Raw genomic sequence first — 23105 nt, 5'->3', positions numbered from 1 at the left:
TCTTTTCTAAATGTTGACATTAAACAGTGTAAAACCACATTAATGAACAAAGTGGTAGATCTGCCTAAGGGTGGCGTGACAAGCTTCTCTGCAGGATTTCATTTTGCAGAGCTATGCCAGCTGCCCTCCTAGCTCCTGCCCTTCTCTAATGGCTTGTAGCCTCTGGCTCAGCACAGCCCTGCCCTGGGTGCAGGTGCCTCTGCAGCACATCATAGACACTGTTGGAAGGGAAGGTGCTGGGGGCAATAAAAGTAAGGTTTAGGCAATAGTGTGGCATCACCCCTCCCCATTTATTCTGGACTAGGGGAAAACTGAGCTCATGTTGAACTGAAATGGCTGGGGTTTGCATTAAAGCTCACAGAATGTGTCTCCAGAGGAAATTAAAGAAGCAAATTAACAGCAGCATCTTTTATTTTCATAAAGCACTTAAAAGTACCAGGTGCATATAATTTTTATCTTTGGGTTTCTAAACTTAGGCTTTCATATTAAATGGCAACTGGCACTTGGAAAACTCATTTTTAGAGGATTGCAGAAGGAGAAAAACATGGGCCAGATGCACTGAGTTTATTTTCTTTTGACAAACTTGCACATTCTAGCTATGTTCAAACATAGCTGAACAGCAGTGCTTATCGCTGGTACGGAGCCAGGACAGGACTTTGCACAGCAGCCGCTGCAGCAGGGTTTGCACCCACAGCCTGTGTGGGAGCCATTGCTGCAGAATTAGCATTTGCTGGGACTCTGCAAGCCAAGAGAGGCTGGCTCAGTTCGCAGCTGTCTGACAGAGTAGCTGCGGTGTCATTTTCCTTAAAATGTCCCTTGCAGATAAAGTCGTGATCGTTGATTTGAAACAACAAAACAGTTGTGGAGCTGCTCATCCCTCCCTTGCGGCTTTGGCATCCCTCTTTGCTGAGGGACCAGCAGAAGGTACCGAAACACTGTAGCCCTGTGGCTCTTGGTTTGCTCCTTTGTACCTCCTTCCCTCCAAGTGTCCTGGAAACGGTGCTGTGTGTAAATGCGGCGGGGTTGCCTTCCCACATGGTCATCATTCTAGCTGGACAATTTTAAGTGTTGATATGAAATCCTTATTTCAGTAAACTTTCAGCTAAATGTCAAACTATAGCCATTCTTCCTGTAATTGTGCCTTTGAAAGCATAATTATTAATATTACTGGTATTGCTTTATATGGCTTTCACAATGTGAACAGTTCATTTCTCCATGAACGGTTCATTTCTTTATCTAAGTCCAGAAGGAAAACTTCTTCATTTAACTTCAAAAAAATTCCTTCTCACTAAACACGAAGGAACAATGAATAATTTGAGGCACACACAGAGCAAATATTTTATTAATGCTCTGAACACAGTGTGATAGCAGATGTGTGTCAGTGTTTTTTTTCCACGTGTGTGTTCCCTGGGATAAAACAGCTCATAACAGGGCTGCGGAGGGTGCACCCAGCTTGGAAAATGCTTCCCATTGCTTAAGCCTTGGAAAGTAAGGGATAAGCAAAATCTCAGCTGCTGGCAAGAAAACTAGCTAAAAGCAAAGCAACCTATAACAGTAGGCTTCTATAGGCAAACTGTAAATAAAACTGTATATTGCCATGTGCCACACACCGAGACAACTATTTCCAATTTATCAAGGGTTACATTTCTTATATACCAGTGGCAGGGCTTTATTTTTCATCTGGACTCTAATTAACATGTTGATAGATCTCCATGTCTAAACGCTCCCAGCGTGCTGGTGGCCGCGCCAGGTGTGGCTGGTGGGACAGCCAGTATGGACCACGCGGAGGGTGCCGGGTGGACACGGCGGGCAGGGTTTAAGCTGCCCCCTCTGCCTCTGCAGGCAGCTGCTGCTGCATGAGGTTATGGTGTTGCCTGCTCCTTTCTCAGGCAGCCAAACCTCCTCCGTGCTGCCACGTCGCGGCCCCGGGGGTGGGACGGCAGCAGCTGCCGGGAAGGTGGCCGGCCGGGAACACATCCCGAGCTCCGCAGCAGCATCACGCCGTGGGAGCCCGTGGCCCCGAGAGGCACGGATCACTCGCACGTAAGTACAGCTGCCTCCGAGGCAAGCACGAGCTTAACAGATTGCGTTAAATTCCTCCAAGAGGGATCCCTGTTTTGCTGGCGTTCAGTGAAAAGCCATAATCCTGTGCTAATAAGCCCAAGCTCCTGCTGCAAATAGTTTACAGCTGAGGGCACACTCACTTTGTTTTCTGGCTTCATGCGGAAGGTTTAAAGAATTTTAGGGTGAGTTAAAAGGAGGTTTAATTCTGCTAGTGCTCGTGAAAACCAGGGGTGGATCAAGCAACTGCAGCGTAAACACAGAGGCCGTTTTTGACACTCCTCAATCTTTTTAGGGAGGTAGTTATAAATTTGGATTATCATTGAAGGGGACATGCCTAAATGAGTATTATTATCCAAAAGTTTCTATCAGCCTGATTCAGAAAAAAAATCCTTCTCTTCCTTCTCTTTACTCATTTTTAAAGTGAACTGGCCGCAGTTCTAACAGCAAAACACATAATGAAATAAATGGGGCAAATTCAAACAGCCAAAAGCGTAATGAAAGAAATGAGACAAATTACTTGAACTGCACCTAACAAGAAAATGAATCTCAGCCTCTCATTAGAGACCGTCGAGCAGAGGACGTCAGCAAATTAAATCACAGGAAGTAGAGGGAGGCATAGAAAAAAGGTTGATCATCTAAATCTCCTCTTATTAACTGCAAAATATTTTTTCAAGATTGAAGGAAGCAAAATATGTTAGTGGCAAATGGCAAAGCCTCTTTATGCACTTAAAGTAAAAAGCAAGGACTTGGGCAGAGCAGAGGAATGAGTAAACAAGGAATGCCCCACTTCATTTTCAGGGTGGGTTAGCAGCAGTTCTCTGACGTACATCCAGGTGTTTCCTTCCTTACTCTCGCTGGCAAAATTTATACTTGGTTTCCCCAGGTTAATTCAGGTTTTGCTGGGAATCTCAGTGCTTGTCATCTGGGAAAACGGTCTGAGGGTGTTGGTGTGCCTGTCAGAGGGCTCATGTGCGGCAGCGGAGCTGGGCGGGTAGTGTGGGCAGATACTGCCCTGTGAGCCTGAGCGATTGTCCTCCGCCTAACAGATGGATCCATAGTAACTATCTATGTTAGTTTGTTAGTTATATAGTTAATAACAACAGAACAGAACAGAGTCAGTTCAGCTGCAATTTCTTGGTCTGTCTGTCTAACTCACAGAATGGATTGCCTCTCTTATCTAACACCACCAGGCTCATTGAAGCACTGGTGGGGGGGTAAGCTTTGTAGCTGGGGGGGCTATTGTGGGCATCCAGGACCCAGCATAGCTTTTAAAGCTCTCCCATCTACTTGTTACCAGGCCCTTTTAATCATTGTTGTTGTTTAACAGACTTGGCTTTTCTGTTTTTTCCCTTGAAAGCATCCTTGCTGTCTGAGGGGCTAGGGCACGAGGAGAGTGCTGAAAGCCAGGTCTGCCTCAGGGGTGGTATGGGTGGAAAATCAAGCCTTGGGTCCTGCTCTGGAGGTTGCTGCCTTGGGACTGCCTCAAGGACGGAGGTTAACAGGCGTTGCTAATTGACCTGGCAGCTCTGGTAGCATCACCTGCTGGAGGAGGTGCATCAGCACCAACCTTCACCACACGTCCTCCTGCGGGAACCTTCGAGATGTGTAGAGATGTGGCTCATGGGATGCAAAACAAAACCATGTCATGAGTTGGATGTTATCTTTGGCATGAGCAGCAAAGGAAGGTGGGCAAAGCCAAGCAGCTCACATTATCGTTGAAAAGGGAGCAAGAGGAGCTGGGGAACCACAGCTGCTCAGCACAACGGTTATCCCTGGAAATTGTTCTTTGAAAAAGAGTGAGCACGAGAAAGAGAATAAGGGGATGGCTAGGCAACGCAGAAATGTCAGGGAGAAATTGTGCCAAGCCCATCTCTCTGCCAGTGCTGTAACTGTCCCAGTGTACAGGGGAGAAGGAGGCACTCCTATACAGAAGCTTTAGGGTTGGCACCACCTTGTATGACATTCTCATAAGCAAGCAAGGAAGACGTGACCTTGATGAGACAGTTATTGGGTGGATAGAAAACTGGTCGGACAGTTAGTCAGAAAAGTTGTCCGCAGTTCATCGCCAGAAAAGGAGGTAATGATGAGTATGAACCTGAACTTGCTACTCTTTCATGTTTCCATTCATGATCTGGGGGAGTGGTGAGGCTGTGGTTATTCAGTGTGCCGCTGGGAGGGACTTGAGCACAACAGAGGACGGAATTATAATTCAAAGGGACAGGAGAAGTAGTCTGGAAAAAACCCACGGTTTGTATTTCAGTGGTCGTGCTGGTGAGTGAAGGCAATCAGCGTGGGGTCTCAGTGGGGCGAGGGAAGCCGTCCTGGCTGCGCTCAGAGCTGGGGGACCTCAGCGGGTAGGAGGTTTTTGCTCTTGGCTGCTGCACTTCAACAACAACAGGGCTTGGTGGGAGGCAGTCCAAAGGGAGTACAAAAAATAACAAGAGATGGCTAGGATGTAAGCTCTGCAGGGAAGTCGGATCTGATGGTAAGAGATGCAGTGTGGTCCTTAAGCCCGGGACCCACAAGAAAAAAGAGGACCTTTTTCTCCTTGCCAGTTAGGACAAGATGTGATAGACTTAAACTGTAGTTTAAGAGGGGATGAACACGGCTTTTTGTACTTTTCAAGGTACAGCCCGACATTTCCCAGTAGCACACTCTGCTTCCCCTGCTCCCTACTCTGTGTAAGCCAGGTTTAGCACAACATCCACTCCAGTAACTCACGTGGTTTTCGTGAATTAACTACTTAGCCCATGGGAATCATACCATTATCTTCAGAGGAACTAGAAAAATAAAGAGTGCATTTATGAGGTTTTTATTGTTTTCACCCCACCATCAGCATTCCATTTAAGAACATCAAAAGATTAAAAAACCAGATAGAGACATCTGCCAGTATCTCTGGAGATGCGTGTTGCACTTTCTTCTAATCCAGACCAAGTCTTTGGAGCCTCTCCATGCGTTTAAGAAATAGGGGAATTTTTCTTTTATTTAAGAACCGTCTAAAGACCCTTTTACTGGGTTTAGCAGAGCCCTGTGTCAGCACAGTTAAAAAATGCTGGCATTTCCTCTGCACAGATTAAAGATGATGTATTACCCTTTGCTGCTCAAACCTGATTTACAGCTTCTGTCTAAAACTTACATCATACTTTTTAACTGCTCTAAAGCGAACTAGCAGGGCCAAGGACAGGGAGCAAAGTCTGGGCATGTGCTGTTTTTTACTTTTCCGGCATTTGTTATTCCTTCTCTAGGACTGAAAGAAGAGCTGCAGGGAGAAACCTGTTCCCTCCTGCACCCTTCCAACCCCCAGCATGGCATCACCCATGAGGAGCTTGTCCGTCAACCCTGCCAGATACCTCCAGTCTTTCCGCCTCTTCCTCGCGAATTCAACCGAGCACCAGTGCATGCAGGGGTTCATGGAGAGGCAGCTGCCGGCCGTGATAGCGAGGTAACTCGGAGGTGGCCACACCGAGCTGAAGGACAGCCCGGGGCATGGTCCTGCGGTGGAGATGGGCTCGGCCAGGCTCGGGCGGCAGCCTGCAAGAGGCAGATTGCTGTTCCTTGTCGGCCTCCCCTTCTGTAGGTCTGTGGTAGGGCTTGGCTGGCGTTTCCCTCTGCACACACCACTAAACGGCTGTTCTTCGGGGCGGAGCCTGCCTAGCAGGGAGGAGATAAGGCTGAATTGTTTCGTTGCATGCAAATTTAACTTACCCTGAATCAAGTCTAAAATGCAATAAGGGTTATTGCGTTCCAATATTAATTTTGACTGAAAACATCTTTTTAAAACTAATCTTTTCAGGTAATGTTTAGGTGCTCTCTAGTATGTGTAAATAATGCTTCTGCTTTGCCTGCCATGCATGTTTTTTGCTGGACCCCTCACTTTGCAGGCTGGCTTGGGCAGCAGGCAGCTGGGGTCAAATCCTGGTTCTGAGGAGGGCCATCTCTGGGCCCAGTGGTTTATGGCCTTGCCAAAGCCTCACTTGCGGATTTCAAACATGTTACATTATCATCTCTTCCTCCCCATTTTACAAAATTTAAATCTTCTACAAACAATTTTTAAGCTGCTAGTCCAGATCCAGGGAGGTCTCTGGTCCTTGAAGCACAGACATGGAGAAGGTCCATACCTGCTGCTGCCTGTATGCGCTCATAACAAAAGCAGCACTCCTCTACAAATTGGCAAAATAACTGGAAATCAGGAATCTGCAAAGAGCAGGGTTCTGAATCTGCCCCCTCCTGCCAGCTCGCAGGCATGCCTGTACATGTGCGGTTGCATTTGATTTTGTCCTCCAGATTTTGGTCTTCATAGGATCTCTGGTGCTTCCCAAAATGGATGTAACTCCCTCTACTGGGTAGCTTTCAAAAAAATGTATAAATAATGTTTTTCAGTGTTGGAAACGGGAAGTCTACAATCAATATTCTAAGTGTTGGTGGCGGAGCAGGTATGCTATGAACTTTGATATGGATATGTTTTCCCCCTTTTTTCAAAGAATAGAGGATTACAAATTGCAGAAAGGAGCAGAGTGGGAAATAAGTCTTGTCTTGGGAAGTCAGCTGCAGGAGCAGATGGCATTAGCTGGTGTGTGGCCACATCACCTGAAAACAGCTTGTGCTTCCTCATGCTGATTCTTGTATGTCCTCCACGAGAAACCTCCTTCTGCACCATCACTTCTGAAGGGCAGAGAGAAGCCTGAACTGCCCCACACTGTTTCTATGCAAACAAAGCACCATAATATCTTAGATGCCTCAGAATATTAAATTTTCACTTGCATTGCAGTTACTCTCCCCTGTAACTATTTACTGATGTAGTAACTCCCCATCATTGCCGCCTCCTGCCCTGCTATGTGACAGCCTTATTGTGCCTCTATCTACTTGCTGGCCACTGTCAATGCATAAGACCCTCCTGGAGCTACTATACCCCAAAACACTGGAGATGAACATAAGCTCCAGAGGAAATCCAGAAGAAATCAGAAGATATGTCTCTTATCTGAAGTTCACTGGGTGGAAAAAAAATGCCAATAACATCAAGTGGCTTCTTCTCATTAAATTCTTGCTTAAGTTCCCCCATAATTAAAGCCTATGTTTTCTAATTCTGCTCTGCCCATTAAGTCATCAAAATTAAAATTTATAAGAACAGTTAATTTAGTTTAAATGCTTTAATCATACCATCTCCAAAGACTAATCTCAGCTTTGTCAATCTCCCCTAATAAGTAAAATGAATTGTATGTAAATGGTGGGTGTTAGTATAAAACACAGTGTGACAGAATAGGAACATTGCTCGCCAAACAAGGGAAACCATTCTTCTGCCAAAAAGGATGTTGTTTTTAACAGGAACACTTTACTTTAAGTGAGGTACTTCACTGCCTAACCAGGGACACTCCAGCTTAGCATGACAGATATTCAATCAATAATGTGAAGGCAAATCTCATTTTGTGATGTAAAAGAACCTCAACACCACCAAAACCCTGCTCCTTGCTGGCTTGTTCCCACCACGGGGTGTCAGGAGGAAGCCAATTGCCAAATTCCCCCCCCAGCTAACCCTGGCGAGGGAGCTGCCCTGACCCCATCTACCCCTACACTTCACAGGGAGGGAGAACGGAAGGAAAGCATTTCCTTTCCATTTTTCCACCTCAAGAGACAAGCAAACCATTTAGTGTAGCATCATATCCCATTACATCCACCGTCTACAGCGGCTGCCTTTGCCTACAGCCTCTGCCTTATTAAGTTCACACTCCAGCGTGCAGCACTCTGTACCTTTAAAAACCATAAAAGTCATCAAGGCTGCTATAAAGTAGCAACTGTGCTATAAACTATCCCGTTACGTAAAATGTTTAATTAGAAACTTAATGGTGAACATAGTGGTAGCCTTTAAAAGGTAATTGTGTTGGAGAGTTTAAATAATTCGGATAGCCTAATTGCCAAATTGTTGATAATGCAAGCTGCCACAGATTTGACTGTAAAATGCCTCAGGACACTTGTTTGCATATAAAAGACCTAACTGAAGTCAATTAAGGCTGTGGATTAAATTATGAATCAAAGGGGTGGGTTTTTTGTTTAAAAAAATACAAGGGTGGTTTGGCCACATAAGAGTGAAAGGGAATATATTAACCTATCCGCATACGGAAATGTGAAATTCAATTTTTTTTTTTTTATCAGGACCTGCACAGCCTTCTCAAAGGGCTAATCCATTTTACAGAAAGTTGGTAAAGCAACCAAAAATCAAAAATATTGCAGTAGTTCATTAAAAATTCTGTGTTCCCCGATTTTACCATGGTAGGCTGCAGATGACTGACTTTGCTCTGATTTTTCAACAGAATACAATGTTTGCAGTGATAGCAAAGCTGCAGCTATTTCAGCTACTTCAGAAATCCAATTTCCCTCCCTCAAAGAATGTGCTTGCACAGATGCCATGTAAATTTTGGTGTTATTAGTTGCTTTAAGACATATACGTTTGAAAAGATTGAACTTTTTGGGTTAAATTCTCGGGGTGCTAAAGAGCAGGTGAGACCTGGGCTGGTGTGCATGGTTTTGACCCACGGTGATGTGTGGTAGGGCCAGAAGCAGTCAGAGAGCTCTTTGTAGTGAAAAGGATGCTCCTGGGGGAGGACCTGGTGTGCTGGGTTGAGCTCTGGGGCACACATTATGGCTATTTAATCCTCAATATTTTCCTTTTTTACCCCAAATCTTCTGGAAAATGGAGCTAATGCTGAAGGGGCTGACGGGAGCCCAGAGGCAACTGAAAATCATGAGGGTGGGCAGAGGCCCTGCAAATACGATGGGTGCCCTCCCTCCATGGTCCCTCAGCAAGAGCCTCTCTGACCATCAGAATTTGCTGGGTGATCTTCCATTCAGTACATAATTTTGTTCATTTGTGGGTAATTTTATAATATGGCATTGTGTGCAAGCACAAGTACATCCTTCAGGACAAAGCTCAATATTTGTCTGTAACACGACCCCTGGGACCAGTTCACCAGTTACCCTCTGCTTCACTCTTTCTACCTTAATTTATTCTTCCACTATTTATCCACCTAAAATTTATTCAAGCACAATAAGCAGAAGTGAGCCCTAAGAAACTTAAGCAAGCCAGCGAGGTGTTGTCCCTGGACCCATGCCTCAGCCGGGAGCATCACCTCCCCGAGCTTCCTATATTGTAGATGGGGAGATGTGGCCAAGAGCAATGGCAGCTCTTTTTAAATTTTGAAATATTGGATCTATTGGTACTTCCATCAGTAAAATAATTGCGGCTAGCCTGAACAGTATCCAGAGAGAACTACCCCTCTCAAAGGAAGTACTATCAGCTCTGGGATATTCTATAAACAGGGGTTAGATAAACATAAGTGGTATGTGCACTATTTGTTGTACTTATGGAAAAAGCCACAGGACACTAAAGACAAACCGACAGGAATGTTGTTTCTGATTCCAGTGTAAACACATATTCTTGTCTCCCTCACCCACATGGCCTGGTAACCAGTGAGATGCTTGGCTAAAAATGCTCTTACTGACGCGTAAGAAATCCTGCCAGGTTTGCTGGTGACTTGAGACCATCAGAACTGGTACTATCAGAGTCATTTAGGACCTTCTGTGGAAGATTAAGCCATGTCCAGAAAATAAGAGGTCACTCCACACGCATGACTCTGTCTGGTTTCCCCTTGGCACTGATGGAGTTAGTCAGAGAGGAGGAGTGAAGATAGCTGGGAGTGATATTTAAATTTTTCTCAGATCCTAAAGCTAAACCCTCAGTGGCAATCTGCTGAGAATACAAAGCAGCTGCATGTACCTGTGTGGTACATTCTCTGTCCGTGAACGGCAGGCATCAGTCTTCAACCTGGGGATGAACTGGTGGTTGAGATAACATTTGCCTGAGCTTTGCTTTCATCTTGTATTCCTATGTCGCCTGCTTCCCTAGGTGAGATAGACCTGCTGATTCTCTCAAAATTACAAGCCAGATATCCAGGGGTCACCATCAACAATGATGTGATAGAGCCAAGTGCTGACCAAATCTTCAAGTACAAAGGTATTTTACATTGATACATTAATTTAATTTATATATTGACTTTACATTAAGTACACTAAATGTATTAAAAAGAGTTGAATGCTGGACAACCCCACATTCAACTGTGTTCTTGTCAGAACTGGTTCTTAAAAGTTAAAAAAAGTCCCTCTTTTATGCTTTTTTTGCCATCAGTGCTTTTCAACAATGTTCAGTCTTGCATTAAAATCTTACTCTCTCATCCTGCAAAGAGCTCTGCATGGCAAACGCTTGGGACTAGGCAGACTTTAAAAGATAAGCAAGGTGGGAACTGGGGAGTGATTGTATGGGAATAGAGTAAAATCCCCACATGTCAGAGAGAAAGCTTTGCTCCTTCAGCTTGCACTGAATCAGGATCCTTCCTCAACTTCGAACAGAAAATTTTACTGTCTCATGGTAATTCTAACATCTCTTAAAAATAATTTCCAAATAGCTAAATCTCACAGTATTGCACTAAATTAGATGCCATCCTTTAAAACTGAAAACAGGGAAAAGAAAGCAAGGTGGATAAGAAAGACCTTTGCTGTGTGGTCCATGGCTTAGAGCTTGTTTCCTTCCACCAGCGCAAAGGACTGAGCAACATTCCTGAAGGAAAGCCAAGCGTTTTCCAAGGAGGACTGAATGTTAGCAGGGGTGCTTTGGTCAAATTGCCTTACAAAGCGAGCATTAAATATCAATCCACAGTTTATCACTGGATTAACACCTACCAGGCTTTACCTTAGCAGGTAATTATGGTCTTGTATGGAGGTGACACCAGCTACACCGTACAGGCTGTGAGCAGCCCCGAGCAGAGCACACCTTGCCAGAAAGCAGCTGCTGAATGGACGTGGCAGTAATGAATGAACCTCGTCAGCCGCCTGCGTAGTTGGAAATGCTCCAAACAATACTAAATACCAGACTGCAAAATCACGCTGTAAATCTCCAACTCTTACTCTTGCTTAAGGCCTTAAAAACAAAGCATTCCCAGTATGAAGCAACTGTGGAAGTCTAAGAGGAAAAATAATAATAGCAACAAACCCTTTCTCCCTGCAGCAGGGGAGTTCACAGTCACTGGAAGCACCAAAGGCTCCCAGGAAACACATCATTGTTTTGTATCTGTCTCTGTGTTACATGGACCTGATCTTTGAAAGGATATCTTGTGCAAAATCCCAGGAGCTTTTACACTGCTCCAGGCTGGAATGGTGAAGAATGGACAACAAAGCATCTGCTCTGTTTATAAGACAGTTTGGGCAGTTGCACACAGCATTTCTGTCCGGTCTGGGCCATTAACCATAGGCTATGGGGGACTGGATTTGCGCTGAATCTTCCTAGTGGTCTCGCCACCTACCACCAATTAACTGGCAGTCCTATCCTACTTCAGCGAGGTTTTTTCCAGAAGAAAGTTAAAGAAAATATAAGATGTTGTCCTTATTTTAAGTTTTATGCTAGACTAGAATGAAATATTCATCTGAATTTCTTTCTTTAAACTTTCTTATTTGGTAATTAATCATGTCCCCAGTAGGTATCATTAATTAGGTTTCTGAGCCCTAAGATTTTCCGGGGAGAATTGGAAACATTATCTGTGCCTCTGAGGATTCAGTAGTTATGTTTTCTGCCTAAACGGATACTTTCTCCTTGGGAAGGAGAAGCTACGCTCACAAGAGAAACTTCATACAGGGACGTGCAGTGATGACAAACTGAGGTTTTTTCTTAGGTTGCATTGTATGATGGAGGCTCTCCTCAGAGTCCCAGGCTGTGACTTTCCTATATTCCTGGTCCATGTCCAGGTGAAGTCCCTTGGTGACCGTGGTTGGCGTGTTGGTCACATCCCAGCTGAGCTGTGCTACCATGGCCTGCACAGCTCAGCACAACTGCAGGCAGCCCGGTTTTGATGGCACCCATCAAGGGCACACGACCGGCTTCTGACCCAGACAACAATCTCAGCTGAGCCCGGGAGAAAATTACAGAAAACTTTTCTGAACAGCTAGGGTGATGTGTTTCAGTTTCAGATGAATCTTTGGGTGGAAACTTCCCATAATCAGAATGAGTTTGTCCTTTCTGAAATTTTGACTTTATAAGCCCACCTTGGCAAGAAACTCCGTGTTCTACCTAGTTTCTCCTCTCAGACTGTCTAGCAATTGAACTGAACCAGATTGCACCAGATTATTTGTGATGGTGAAATGAACTGCTGCTGAATGAAGCATGAGTTTATAACAGCAAACTGAATCTGAACTACAAGTGCCGGGGCCAGTGACTGATAAATGGTAGCAGACAGGGTAACAGCAGCAGCATCTGAAAGGGGTGGCCCATTTCCAGCCATAAAAGAAAAGAGATAAGCTCCGATGGAGCATTTCTCATCTGTCTGACCAGGGTACATCCTAATCAGAGCCCAAAAGGAGAAACATTGTGATTAGTGGTGTAAAGACACTGGTCTTAGCAAATCATGTTGTTTTGAACATGTGTTCTGTAGCTAAGGCTCAGTCTGCCTTTGGGCCATTTAAGTTTTAAATCTACGTTAACTCCAGCGAAGCACAGGAATCGCATCAGGGCTAGCTTTGTCCTGCAGCAATCCCGAGTGCCAGGCAGGAGTGCAGTGAGATGAGCTCCATATGCCAGCAGATGGACATTAGTATTCCGGCATCCCCTAAATTATGAAATTATCTCTCAGTTTTGCTCTCATAAAAAGCAAAGGAATGCTGTGATGATCCAGGCCCTCAATATAACTTATTCCTTGAATCCACTTCTCCAGCTTTCTGCTTTCCTCAGTTGCTGGATGTGCATTGCAGTAAAGCCTGAAAATACCCCATGTGTCTTTGCTTTAAAACACTATAATCCCTTTTAGTTGAAGCAGTTGGGCAAAACTGTGGGCTTCTGAAAAATTATTTGAACACTGAAGAAGCCAGATGTCAAGAGATGTGTCCTTGCTTATGGAGCAAAGCTCCTTCCTTCTCTCACCATCCCCGGGACATTCCCAGAGCAAGCCATTTGCTTTCCCTGCCCTTTTTGAGCTTTTAATTGTGCTTTCTCTCCAAAGCACAGTCCCCTTGATCCATCCTCGAGACCTTGTATTTATTTCTTCAGTCTCTGGAAAACCCTTTGCCATGGCCTGCCTTCTGCTCAGCCATGTGGGTCTTGCATGGCACCTAGCAAAGGGGCATTCAGCTCTTCTCCAATTCAGCATGAAATGTGCTGCTCATGGACTCTTAACTGTTTATCCCAACCAACATCTTTTAATGCATCTTGAGCCAGTCACGGGGAAGAGTTTATTTCTTTTGTGTAACCAGGTAAAGACTGGGTGAGCCCAAATGAGGGTGTGAAGGGTAAAGCACCAGACCCTCTTAAGACTTCATCTTACAAAGACCTTTACAGCCCCCTTCTCACATACAGGCTCAAGGTTTTAAATATTCCACTGCTGTGTTAAACTGGTACCAAAACTTTCTACCTAAATATGACTTTTGGATGTATTAAAGCTCTGAATGGAAATTGGTCCCATATTTGCAATTGAGATAAGTTCTGTCCTGCCTTCTCCCGTATTTCAGAGCGTGTGGCTGAGACAACAAACCTCGAGAACATAAAGTTTACCTGGCATGAGGAGACAGCTTATGAATATGAAAGTCGAATGAATGCAGAAAAGAAGTCTAAAAAATGGGACTTCATTCACATGATCCAGGTAAAAGTCTCTGCAAAGTAAATGTTGTCAAAGATTTGGCTGTTAAAAGTATGCATGAAGTACGTGACCTCATTATCCACTCTAAGGGAAAGAAAGGTGAGTTTATTTCCCTGTAATTTGAAGTACTTAAGTATAAGTGAATTACAAAAATGAAAGATGAGTTACAGCAAAGCAACTCTGAGCACAGTATTCCTATAACAAGGCTGTGGGTGGCAGTCAACTAAAAATACATTTTACCTAGTGTTTTCAAAGCTCCTTGTCCTCTCTGTGAAATTACCTTTGTACTTCCAAGTTTACCGCAGCCATTACAAGCCATCTTCACTGCTAAGAAAAAAAAATCTCTTTAACCCAGGTTAATGAATGAACATGATCTTGGTCCTGGGAGAGCCAGAGAGCAGGCAAGACAGTGACAGCCCTGAGCTTGTAGCGTGGGCCCACTGACCGGAGTTGTGCTAACGTGTCTTGTCACCCAGCTGCGCTTCTCTCCAGATTGCCCCCACGGGTTTCTTTTACCTAGTGGTACCCGTTATAACATTCACCAGATTGCACTGTACCTCTGTAAGCACCTCTCTTCTTTCTAGATGCTGTATTATGTGAAAGATGTCCCAGCGACTATCCGGTATTTCCACAGCCTCCTGGAAGCACAGGGGAAGCTCCTCATTATCCTGGTGTCAGGTGAGAGCTGCTCTGATAGCACTGCTTGGTCAGGCAAGAGCCATTAGGAGCTTTGGGGTTCCTGCAAGTTCAACAGATGCCAACTAGAAACCAATGGACATTTTTATTTAAAACATCCTTTATCACGTATAGAAGTGAACTGGCTGCATAATAAATGGTGCCCACCCATCTACATCCATTGAAATCTTCATGCCATCTATATCTGCACAGCTCTGTGCTGCAGGCTGTAAAGCCAAAGGCTTTGTGGGCCAGCAAATCTGTGCAATGGGCACAAAATGCCTTTCTCTTGCCCTCTGCCCTTCCCCATCCTACAGCCTGGCCAGAGATGGGTGGCAGCAGAAAGCCCCGAAGTGGGCGAGAGGCTCCGTCCCACAGCTCTCGCTCACAAGAGCTCCTTCAGCCGCCGCTGTTTTCTGTAAAAGGCTTTTCAGACTGGGCACTGCATTACCTCGCTCCTGGAGACTTGCGGCATTAAGCAAAGAGCTACGACTGTGCCGTGCAGCAGGTGTTAGAGCACATATGGTTCATTTTCTTCTCAAACTGCCCGTTTCCTTAATATCACCATTTTGGGTGGAAAACAGCATTCTTAGGCTGTTTCAGATCTCAAAGTGTTGCTCTGTGGTCAATCCAGCAGGAAAATGTGGGAGCAGAGTAAACAACGACCTTTTAATATTGTGGGCAAGATATGCTAGAGATACTGCAATGGCGGGGTATAATTTGACTCTAGAAAGCCTCAAATTTGCCTCACAAGCTATGGAAATTTTAGTTCTGTAAACAGTCACATCTGATAGCTTTGTCAGGGGTGTTGTTATTTGTTCAGAGGTTTAAGATTAATTTTTTATTGAATTTGGCCATGTCTGCAAACTGTAATGTGTTTGATGGAGTTCCTTTTTTGTGTGGTCATGAAGAGTCCACACTGAAGCGGCACTTATCTGACCTGAATTTATTCAAACTATTTTTCTCCAAGATGTTTTTGCTTTAAAATGTTTTCAAGCAGCTCGCTACAAGAAATCTGTATTTTAAATTATCTGAGTTACTGTTCTTGCTCTTTGGCTGAATGAGAACAGATCATAATATCAGACTATTGCTGATTACCTGTGTATAGTTAATTGAAACTCTTTTCCAGTTGCTTAACCTGTCCCTTTGGATATTCATGAAATGAATACAGGGAGGAACACGTGTCTATTCAAAACTGATGTGATTAAAAATCTGAATTCATGAAAAGTATTGGAAGTCCTCTCTGGGCCAGGCAACTCAGTGTTTTATGATGGAGCAGAATGGAGCAGAAATTGCTGGGGCCAGCAAGAAAATGGGAGAGAGGAGTAGGGCTCAGAATAGCAGAGAGGAAAGGAAGGGGGAAACCTTGGGGGAAAGAAAAGTATAGAGAGGGGAAGAAGGAAGTGTTATGAAAATGAGCACTGGAGCAAAAAGAGGCACTGAAAGATAAGCAGGACAAAGCTCATTTCAAAAAATGAAGGTAATGCCATCTCCAACACAAACACATTAAGTTGTGTTAATTAAAAGTCAGTCTGGGAATAAGATTGATAGGAGGGGGCTTGGTCGGTCAGTCAGTGAAGGTTGCAATCCTTCCTGCTCCGTCCTTGCCGGGAGAGCAGGCGACTTGCAAGAGCTATGCAGGGTTATTTTTAACACATTTAAAAAATCTGTTTACATCGTCTTGAAAACAAAAGTAGTGCCATATGCTGAGCCTATTGAGAGCTATTATAATAATGCTTCGTTCAGGTAGTGTATAATTGCTCGGCTCAGAGATGGCACTGAGTCACACAACACTGACACCAGCAAATTTTCTGCAATTAGTGCTCTGCATTCAATTTCCACCAGGTGAAAGAAAATATTGTAGCCCATCTTCTAAACACCAAACTGTTTATTTGACTATAAATAACTGTTTGCAGATAAAGCATTTGCAAAACCGCCGAGCAACTGGTTTTAGTAGTTATGGAGATTTATAGTCATAACTCTCAAGAGCTGCTCATTAGGCTCCAAGTTATTTTCATCCCATCCAGTCATTCTGAGTGATCCTTTTATAAATGATTTACAGCAGAAACGCTGAATCACAGATCCAGGGTGAGGGGAAATAAAGATGTGAAGACATACCTGGGGAGTTTTCAGCTTACCCAGCTGGTTTTCTTTGTAAAACGTCCCTTGAGAAGAGGTGTGTGCACGAGCGTGGGCTCAGCATGGGCTTAGTTCTGGAGGTGATTGCGGTGCTACAGGAGCTTTTTCCCTTCCTCACCCTTCATCTTTGCACAAACAACTAGTGCACAGCCAAAATGTCCCTCTAGCACCTCTGGGGAGGTCTACTTGGGGTGATGGGCAGCCCTCTCATTGCCCATGCCCAACAGCATGTGAGCATGATGGGAGCAAAGGCTGAAGCCTGGGAGGATGGTGCAGCTTCATCCCGGGCTCTGTCCCCCCCTCCCTCTCCTCCATCACACATCCAGCCACATGGACAACATGGTCAGGCTTTTGCACCCCATGTATTCCAAGTAGCAGAGAGACAGTTTACTGGCAATAATTGTTTCAGTGAGGCTCACATGTAGCTCTACCACAAGGTAATTAGGTGAAGGAATAGGAGAGGATTTTGTCTTCCAAACAGGCAGCTGAAATTTAGGGAATAGTTTAAATCAAGAAGAAGGCACTGAATAGCTGGTGTTCAGCATGTGTACTATAGAAGGATGTCCCTGAGAGATATTGCCAAAGCAGATGAAGCAGAGGGGTGCAGCGTGCTGGGAGTGGAAGGGGGGAGGACTGAGTGCACTGAGCTGCTCTGGCCTCAGCTGGGGGCTCAGTGGGAGGTGCTGGAGCTCCAGGGTAAGTAACATGTCCACACCCCTCCTGCAGCCCCCAACCACGAGGCACAGAAACAGGGAGGCAGCTGTCTCCACCATGCTCCAGGACACATGTCCCAGCTCTGGAGAGACCCCTCTCACAGCGAGGAAAACTGCTAAAAAAACCCAGATGATCAAAAATTTGTTCAAATAGTGTTTTTTCCTTAGTTGTGAGCATTTTTCTGGTGGTTTATCTCTTAGGAAGCAGTGGCTGGGAAACGCTGTGGAAGAAATTCGGGTCTTCCTTCCCTTTGGATGATCTCTGCTCTTACGTTTCCTCTGCTGACATCAAAAAGATACTGGATTCAGCAGGGCTGAAGTACCAGTTCCATGAGCTCCCATCCTACATGGACATAACCAGCTGCTTTATTGAAGGGAACGAGGATGGGGAGCTGTTGCTGGATTTCCTGACAGAAACTTGTGAGTTTTCTAAAACTGCTCCTCCTGAACTAAAGCGTCAGGTAATGGAAGAGTTAAGAAAGCCTGAATGCAGTGAAGAGAGAGATGGGAAGGTGCTATTTAATAACAACCTGAGTGTAATGGTGATTGAGCCATGACTTAACCCCTTCTTGCTTCTCAATCCAAAACAAAGAGCCAGATACAAGCTGTTAACAGCTGAAATAAATTTTTCATACTTTGTAAGTGGCTTTATTTTGGTACTGATATATAATTTTGGAGCCTGTTAAGAAATCAGTATTAATATCTGTTGTTATAAGCGAGCTTTAATACCCAATTAATTCTGCACGAATCTATGAATGTGTAACTCACTAAGCAGTTAATTGTGCTGTATTATATGAATGTTGTGTAATCAGATGTAACTTGGACCATCCACTCAGGCACTGCAGAAAAGTAATCAAGAACTATATGTGGTTTTACCATCTTCATTTAAAAATTCTCTACAGACCAAATAAGCAAATTGCAACTTCTCAGTGCAGCTGGCAAGAGAGGAGGCTGAGAATGACTGACTGTTTGGGTGGCTGCTCAGTGGGATCTCTTGAGCTTACTGTAACTTCAAGATCTCACACCCCCAGTTACCATAAAAGTGGTCCCACACCTTCTGCACGTGCAGTGGTTGCCTGGTCCTGCCTCCGCAGCCAACTCATTTAATGGCACTGCTTCTCTCTCCCTGTATTTTGACTTTATGATTGTGCTGTTGCCTCTGCGGAGCGATTTGTGGGCAGGTCCTTACTGGCACCACAAGAGCGAAACAAGTGAAGAGGGTCGAGGCACAGCAGTGGTAACAACCGTTCCGGAGAGGTGGATTTCACTAATGCGTGCTGATGCAAAGCATTGTCAGGAGTCAGCGACTGCTGTCACATAGAGCTTTTTAGTATTTTTAGCTAAACACACAAACCTCCTGCTCACAGCCTTTCACTAGCCTGGCAGCAAGGGCTATACATGGCTTGTGAGCTTTGTAACATGGAAGATGTAAAAATGAACCCTGATGCTAAACTGACAGGTTTCGGTGGGATTTGTTTCATTTCCAATGGGGTCACGTCAGGTAAGTCTGTCCAATATACAGTATAGGATGTTCAGCAAGAAGGTGCTTCACGTCCTCGGTCCCTTCTCTCCGTGGGGCTGTCTCTACTCCAGTAGTTGATACATTTGTTTTGCTAAATGATTTTACAGTTTTAAGAAGTGTTATGCTCTCTACAAGGCACAGTGCATGGTGGAATACAATATAGTCACTTGAATGCATTTAATGGTCTGAATACTCAGTTTATCCGGTGAGCCAGGTGTGATTTCTGCCATTGAAATAATTTGATTCAGTGTTGAAATGATTTACTTTAGGTAATCCTTTAGCTGCAAGAAATTATGTTTTATTTTTGCATATATGTTTCTGATTCAATATTGATTGTTAAAGATTTACAAGAGTGATTTACAAGAGACCACATTGGGCATTAATAGCTGTTTATAATAACTTTAGAGAGAATTGTTTGAAACACACTTCTCTTCGTGTTCAAATATTAATTCCAGTGTATTTTAGAATGCTTCCATTATATTTCTCAGCTGTTGAACAGAACAAAATCTATTACTGCTTTTACACAGTGCTATGTACAGATTCCTGCATTAGAAGACCTCAGTATATCTGGAAGCTGTTACGGTGACATGCTGGAGCAGGAAGGAAAGAAAATCTCTCATTAGGACAGATTGCTGCATACATTTCTAATGGGAAACAAATTAAAGTTACAATTATTTTTGTAGCTCTTTTGTGCTGCCAGTGACCTCTTCTAAATAGTGTGCATGAAAGAGGTGACCACTGAATATTGCCACATGAACCCTGTCAGGAGTGACATATCTTTTGGAGCCACAGTAATGCCAGAACAACAACAACAAAAAAACCAGATCCAACAGCAAAACCCAGCAACAAGATGCATAGGCAGGTCCTGTTGTTTTCTGCTTTAGCAGAGGTAAAAAATACAAGAAAAAAATCTTTTTAGAGTTTTTTTGGGGAGGTTTGTTCTGAAAATGTGGGAGACAGCAGGGAAGTTGGGGAGCAGCAGAGGTGATCTGGAAAGAAGAGAGGAGGATATGACTACCCACACAGAGAAATAGGAGATTCAGTGTGAATGCACGTGTGAGCTCCTTCCCCTCTTTAATCACCAAGGGAGAGGCCGGGGAAAGGGAATGCTTGCTGGGTGTGGGGTGGCATGGGGTCTTATCTGAAAGCAGAATTCACTGAGGGAAAAGGCACTTTCACCCCAGGCTGGAGAAGAAAACTCCTTACCTCAGACCAGACACGTCAGGGTGGTCCTCTGCCACTGCTTCTGCTTCTGCGGAGAATTCTGGGGGTTGTTCAGCCTGGAGCAGAGAAGGCTCCAGGGAGATCTTATTGCAGCCTTCCAGTTTTTAAAAGGGGCTTATAAGTAAGATGGGCACTAACATTTCAGCAGGGCCTGTTGTGACAGGACAAGGGGTGATGGTTTTAAACTAAAGGAGGGGAGATTTAGACCATATTTAAGGAAGAAATTGTTTACACTGAGGGTGGTGAAACACTGGCCCAGTTGCCCAGCAGGGTGGTCGATGCCCCATCCCTGGAAACATTCAAGGCCAGGTTGGACGAGGCTCTGAGCAACCTGATCTAGTTGGGGATGTCCCTGCTCACTGCAGGGGGGTTGGACTGGATGGCCTCTAACGGTCCCTTCCAACCCAAACTATTCTGGGGTTCTATGAATTTCATTAAAAACTGTGGAGGGGGGGTGGGAATGACAGTAAACTCCATTCTGTATATGCAGCTGCTTCCATTAAGAGCCTGGGGGAAACCTGAATCAGAAAAGCACTCTTAAGGGACAAATTATTTTTAATTTTAAATTTGTAACACACACATTTCCAAGAAGGAAGTACTGTAAATGTTGTTTAGCCCATTTAGTGAGTGTGAGGAAGACCAATTTTATGCTTATTTGACCATAAAAAACAAAGGAGTTTTTGTAAAACTTTCAAACAACATCCGAACAGCCTGAAGAGCCACATTTTCATGTGAGATTCACCCTTAAGTGTACAGTGAGATACTGTTATTCCACAGCATGTCTGAGGAGTCCAGCCCATCCGTGGACTGGGATTTATAGGGCAAGTTTGCCTGTGTGCTTTCTGCACCAAATTGTTTTCCTCTTAGTAAGTCTGCCTTATCTCAACCAGCAGAATTTTAGTCCAAAAGCACTTCTCCAGACCAGCCTTGCTCTTTGCAAACCCCCAGCTGGATATGTGGGCCAATGGTATGGGTATTCCTCACTTGCAACCCTAGAAAGTCTATTTATACGCTTTATACAGAGGTTTGCTGAGAAAAATGGTCTTAAACCAGCATAACACTGATTGAAATAAGCTGGGTGTCAGGCTACCGGTATTAAAAATATACCAGAAATGATTCTGCAAGTTTTTTGTGCATGGGTGCCCCTTTCTGGCTAAATATGTGTTTCAGATGTGAAGTGTAAACATTTTGCAGAATATGACTCTGGGTAAATGCAATCCTTAACATTGCATCTATAGGTTCATCAGAGATGGTTCTGAACAGTATTTCTTTTTGAATTGGGAGACATCCTTTTTTCTTTTCATTTCACAAGAACGTAAGCCTAGAATATAGAGCTTATATTACAGGTACAGGAGAAAAAACTGGAGGGAGGGAAGGAGGAGGAGGAGGGACAACCACTCCTCTTTGAAATAGCAGGCAAACACCTGGGCCTCTGTCCCTCTGATAAGTAAGCGTAAGCTGGTGGCTCTGTTGCTGCATCAGGTGATTATTTCCCAAAGTAATTCCCATGGGAGGTTTGCTGTGCAGGGAAGGGAATAGCCTGATGTCCACAGATGAGGCATAGCTTCGGAACGATGCCACGCGGGAAGGCTGGGGAAGAGCAAAAGTGGGGGAGGAAAAGGCTGACCTGCTCCTAAGGAGCCTGGTCTTCACGTTTATATCCCCTCCGCATCAAACACATCTGCCTGAGCAGCTTCAGGGCTGTTACTTTAAATCATACGTATAAAAATATTCTCACTGCTCTGTTAATTACAACCGCAAATTGAACAAATGCACTTACAGCGCGGTTGCTGTCGCCATTTCTAGATCGGTGTAATTCATGCTTGCAAGCCATGATAGGATTTTTTAATGTCATTACACAGTAGGGCAAAGTCTTCATTTTTAATAAAAATACAAATGCTGAAATGAAATGGATTAATATCTAATTTTACATCTTCATTTACATGATGTGTAAAATTATCTTAAATATTTGTTATGGATGGAGTGGCTTTCCACCAATTTAGGCTTTTTTTCGTACTGGAGAATGTTAACATAAATTGTAGCATAAATCATTGCCTTGTAGAGTACCAGAAGGCGCATATAAAAACCCATATCTTTACTGCACATATTTCCCATTAACCATAATCTATTAGTAATTGAAGTTCATTACAAATTCTTGTAGACTTTATTGCTATCATGCTGCATGACATAGTGAACCTGGCTTGCATAACAAGAAGTCCTTGCTGGGAAATATCCTATTAACAATGACAGTGCATTTGTCATTGTGATAATAAATCCAAAGCTGCCTGTAGATTATAAATTATTGCGGCGCCATTTCCACTGTTGTAGTTTAAAAGTTTTGTCAGCACTTCCATTTTAAACCCCTGCTTTACAGGCAGTTATAACTTGACCGTAAAAATTTGCAGTGAGCTGAATCTCAGCTTACAAGGTCTCAGTCCGAGAGCACGTTTCTTCCCCCAGTGAGATTCATATTTCATCCACATGAAAATCTTAGAAGCAGAAGCTGTGTTTATAGCAGATTTTTTTCTTCTGCATTTGCATAGCTTCTAATTGGAAAACCCAAGCCATTTGACAAGCAATTTGTCCATAATCTTTCTAAAGGTTGTGGTAAAATTTAAAAATATATCAAGACAAAAAGATGGGAGCCAGGCTGAGCCGGTTTAGCAGCTGAAAAAGCCTCAGTCCTTATCTCCAGGTGCCATGGACTTCAGGGAGGCGTCGGACAAACCCTGCTTCTCTTCAAAGGAGCAACTGAAGAGAGATGATGCTACCCATATGCCTTGCAAAGGTGTTTTGAGGATTAATTACTAATGCTGAAATTCTGGCATCCACTCAAGTCATCCTTCATCATGTCTATGCAATTCTTTGAGCTCTATATAGGTTTTAAGTGTTATTAAAAGAAAATTGCCATAGAGTTGAACTTTAAGTGTTAATTATGACTTGAGATATAAATGACATCAGGTCAAATCTTTCACAATTTAACTCCATAACTGACTTCAGCTCGCTACACCAGGGGATATCTATCTAGCTGAATGCATCTGTCTATCATATTTCTCAGGTGCCTACAGCAATGCATCCCATTAGCTGGATGAAACCATTATG

General features: G+C 43.9%; 1 protein-coding gene across 1 annotated transcript; it reads left to right on the top strand.

The window, feature by feature from the left end:
* The first annotated feature begins 1847 nt into the window (after positions 1–1847).
* LOC104043569 (histamine N-methyltransferase) lies at positions 1848–21913 on the top strand. The gene is made up of 7 exons (XM_009503220.2): positions 1848–2043; positions 5310–5506; positions 6445–6497; positions 9962–10069; positions 13603–13733; positions 14315–14408; positions 17459–21913. The coding sequence occupies exons 2-7, from the start codon at positions 5370–5372 to the stop codon at positions 17812–17814; spliced, it is 879 nt and encodes a 292-aa protein (XP_009501515.1). The 5' UTR covers positions 1848–2043; positions 5310–5369; the 3' UTR covers positions 17815–21913.
* Positions 21914–23105: the final 1192 nt, after the last annotated feature.

The sequence above is a fragment of the Phalacrocorax carbo genome, chromosome 5 (assembly GCF_963921805.1).
Source record: "Phalacrocorax carbo chromosome 5, bPhaCar2.1, whole genome shotgun sequence".
Taxonomy (NCBI): domain Eukaryota; kingdom Metazoa; phylum Chordata; class Aves; order Suliformes; family Phalacrocoracidae; genus Phalacrocorax; species Phalacrocorax carbo.
Note: the sequence above shows the minus strand (reverse complement) of the source record. Positions and strands in the feature narration are given on the sequence as shown.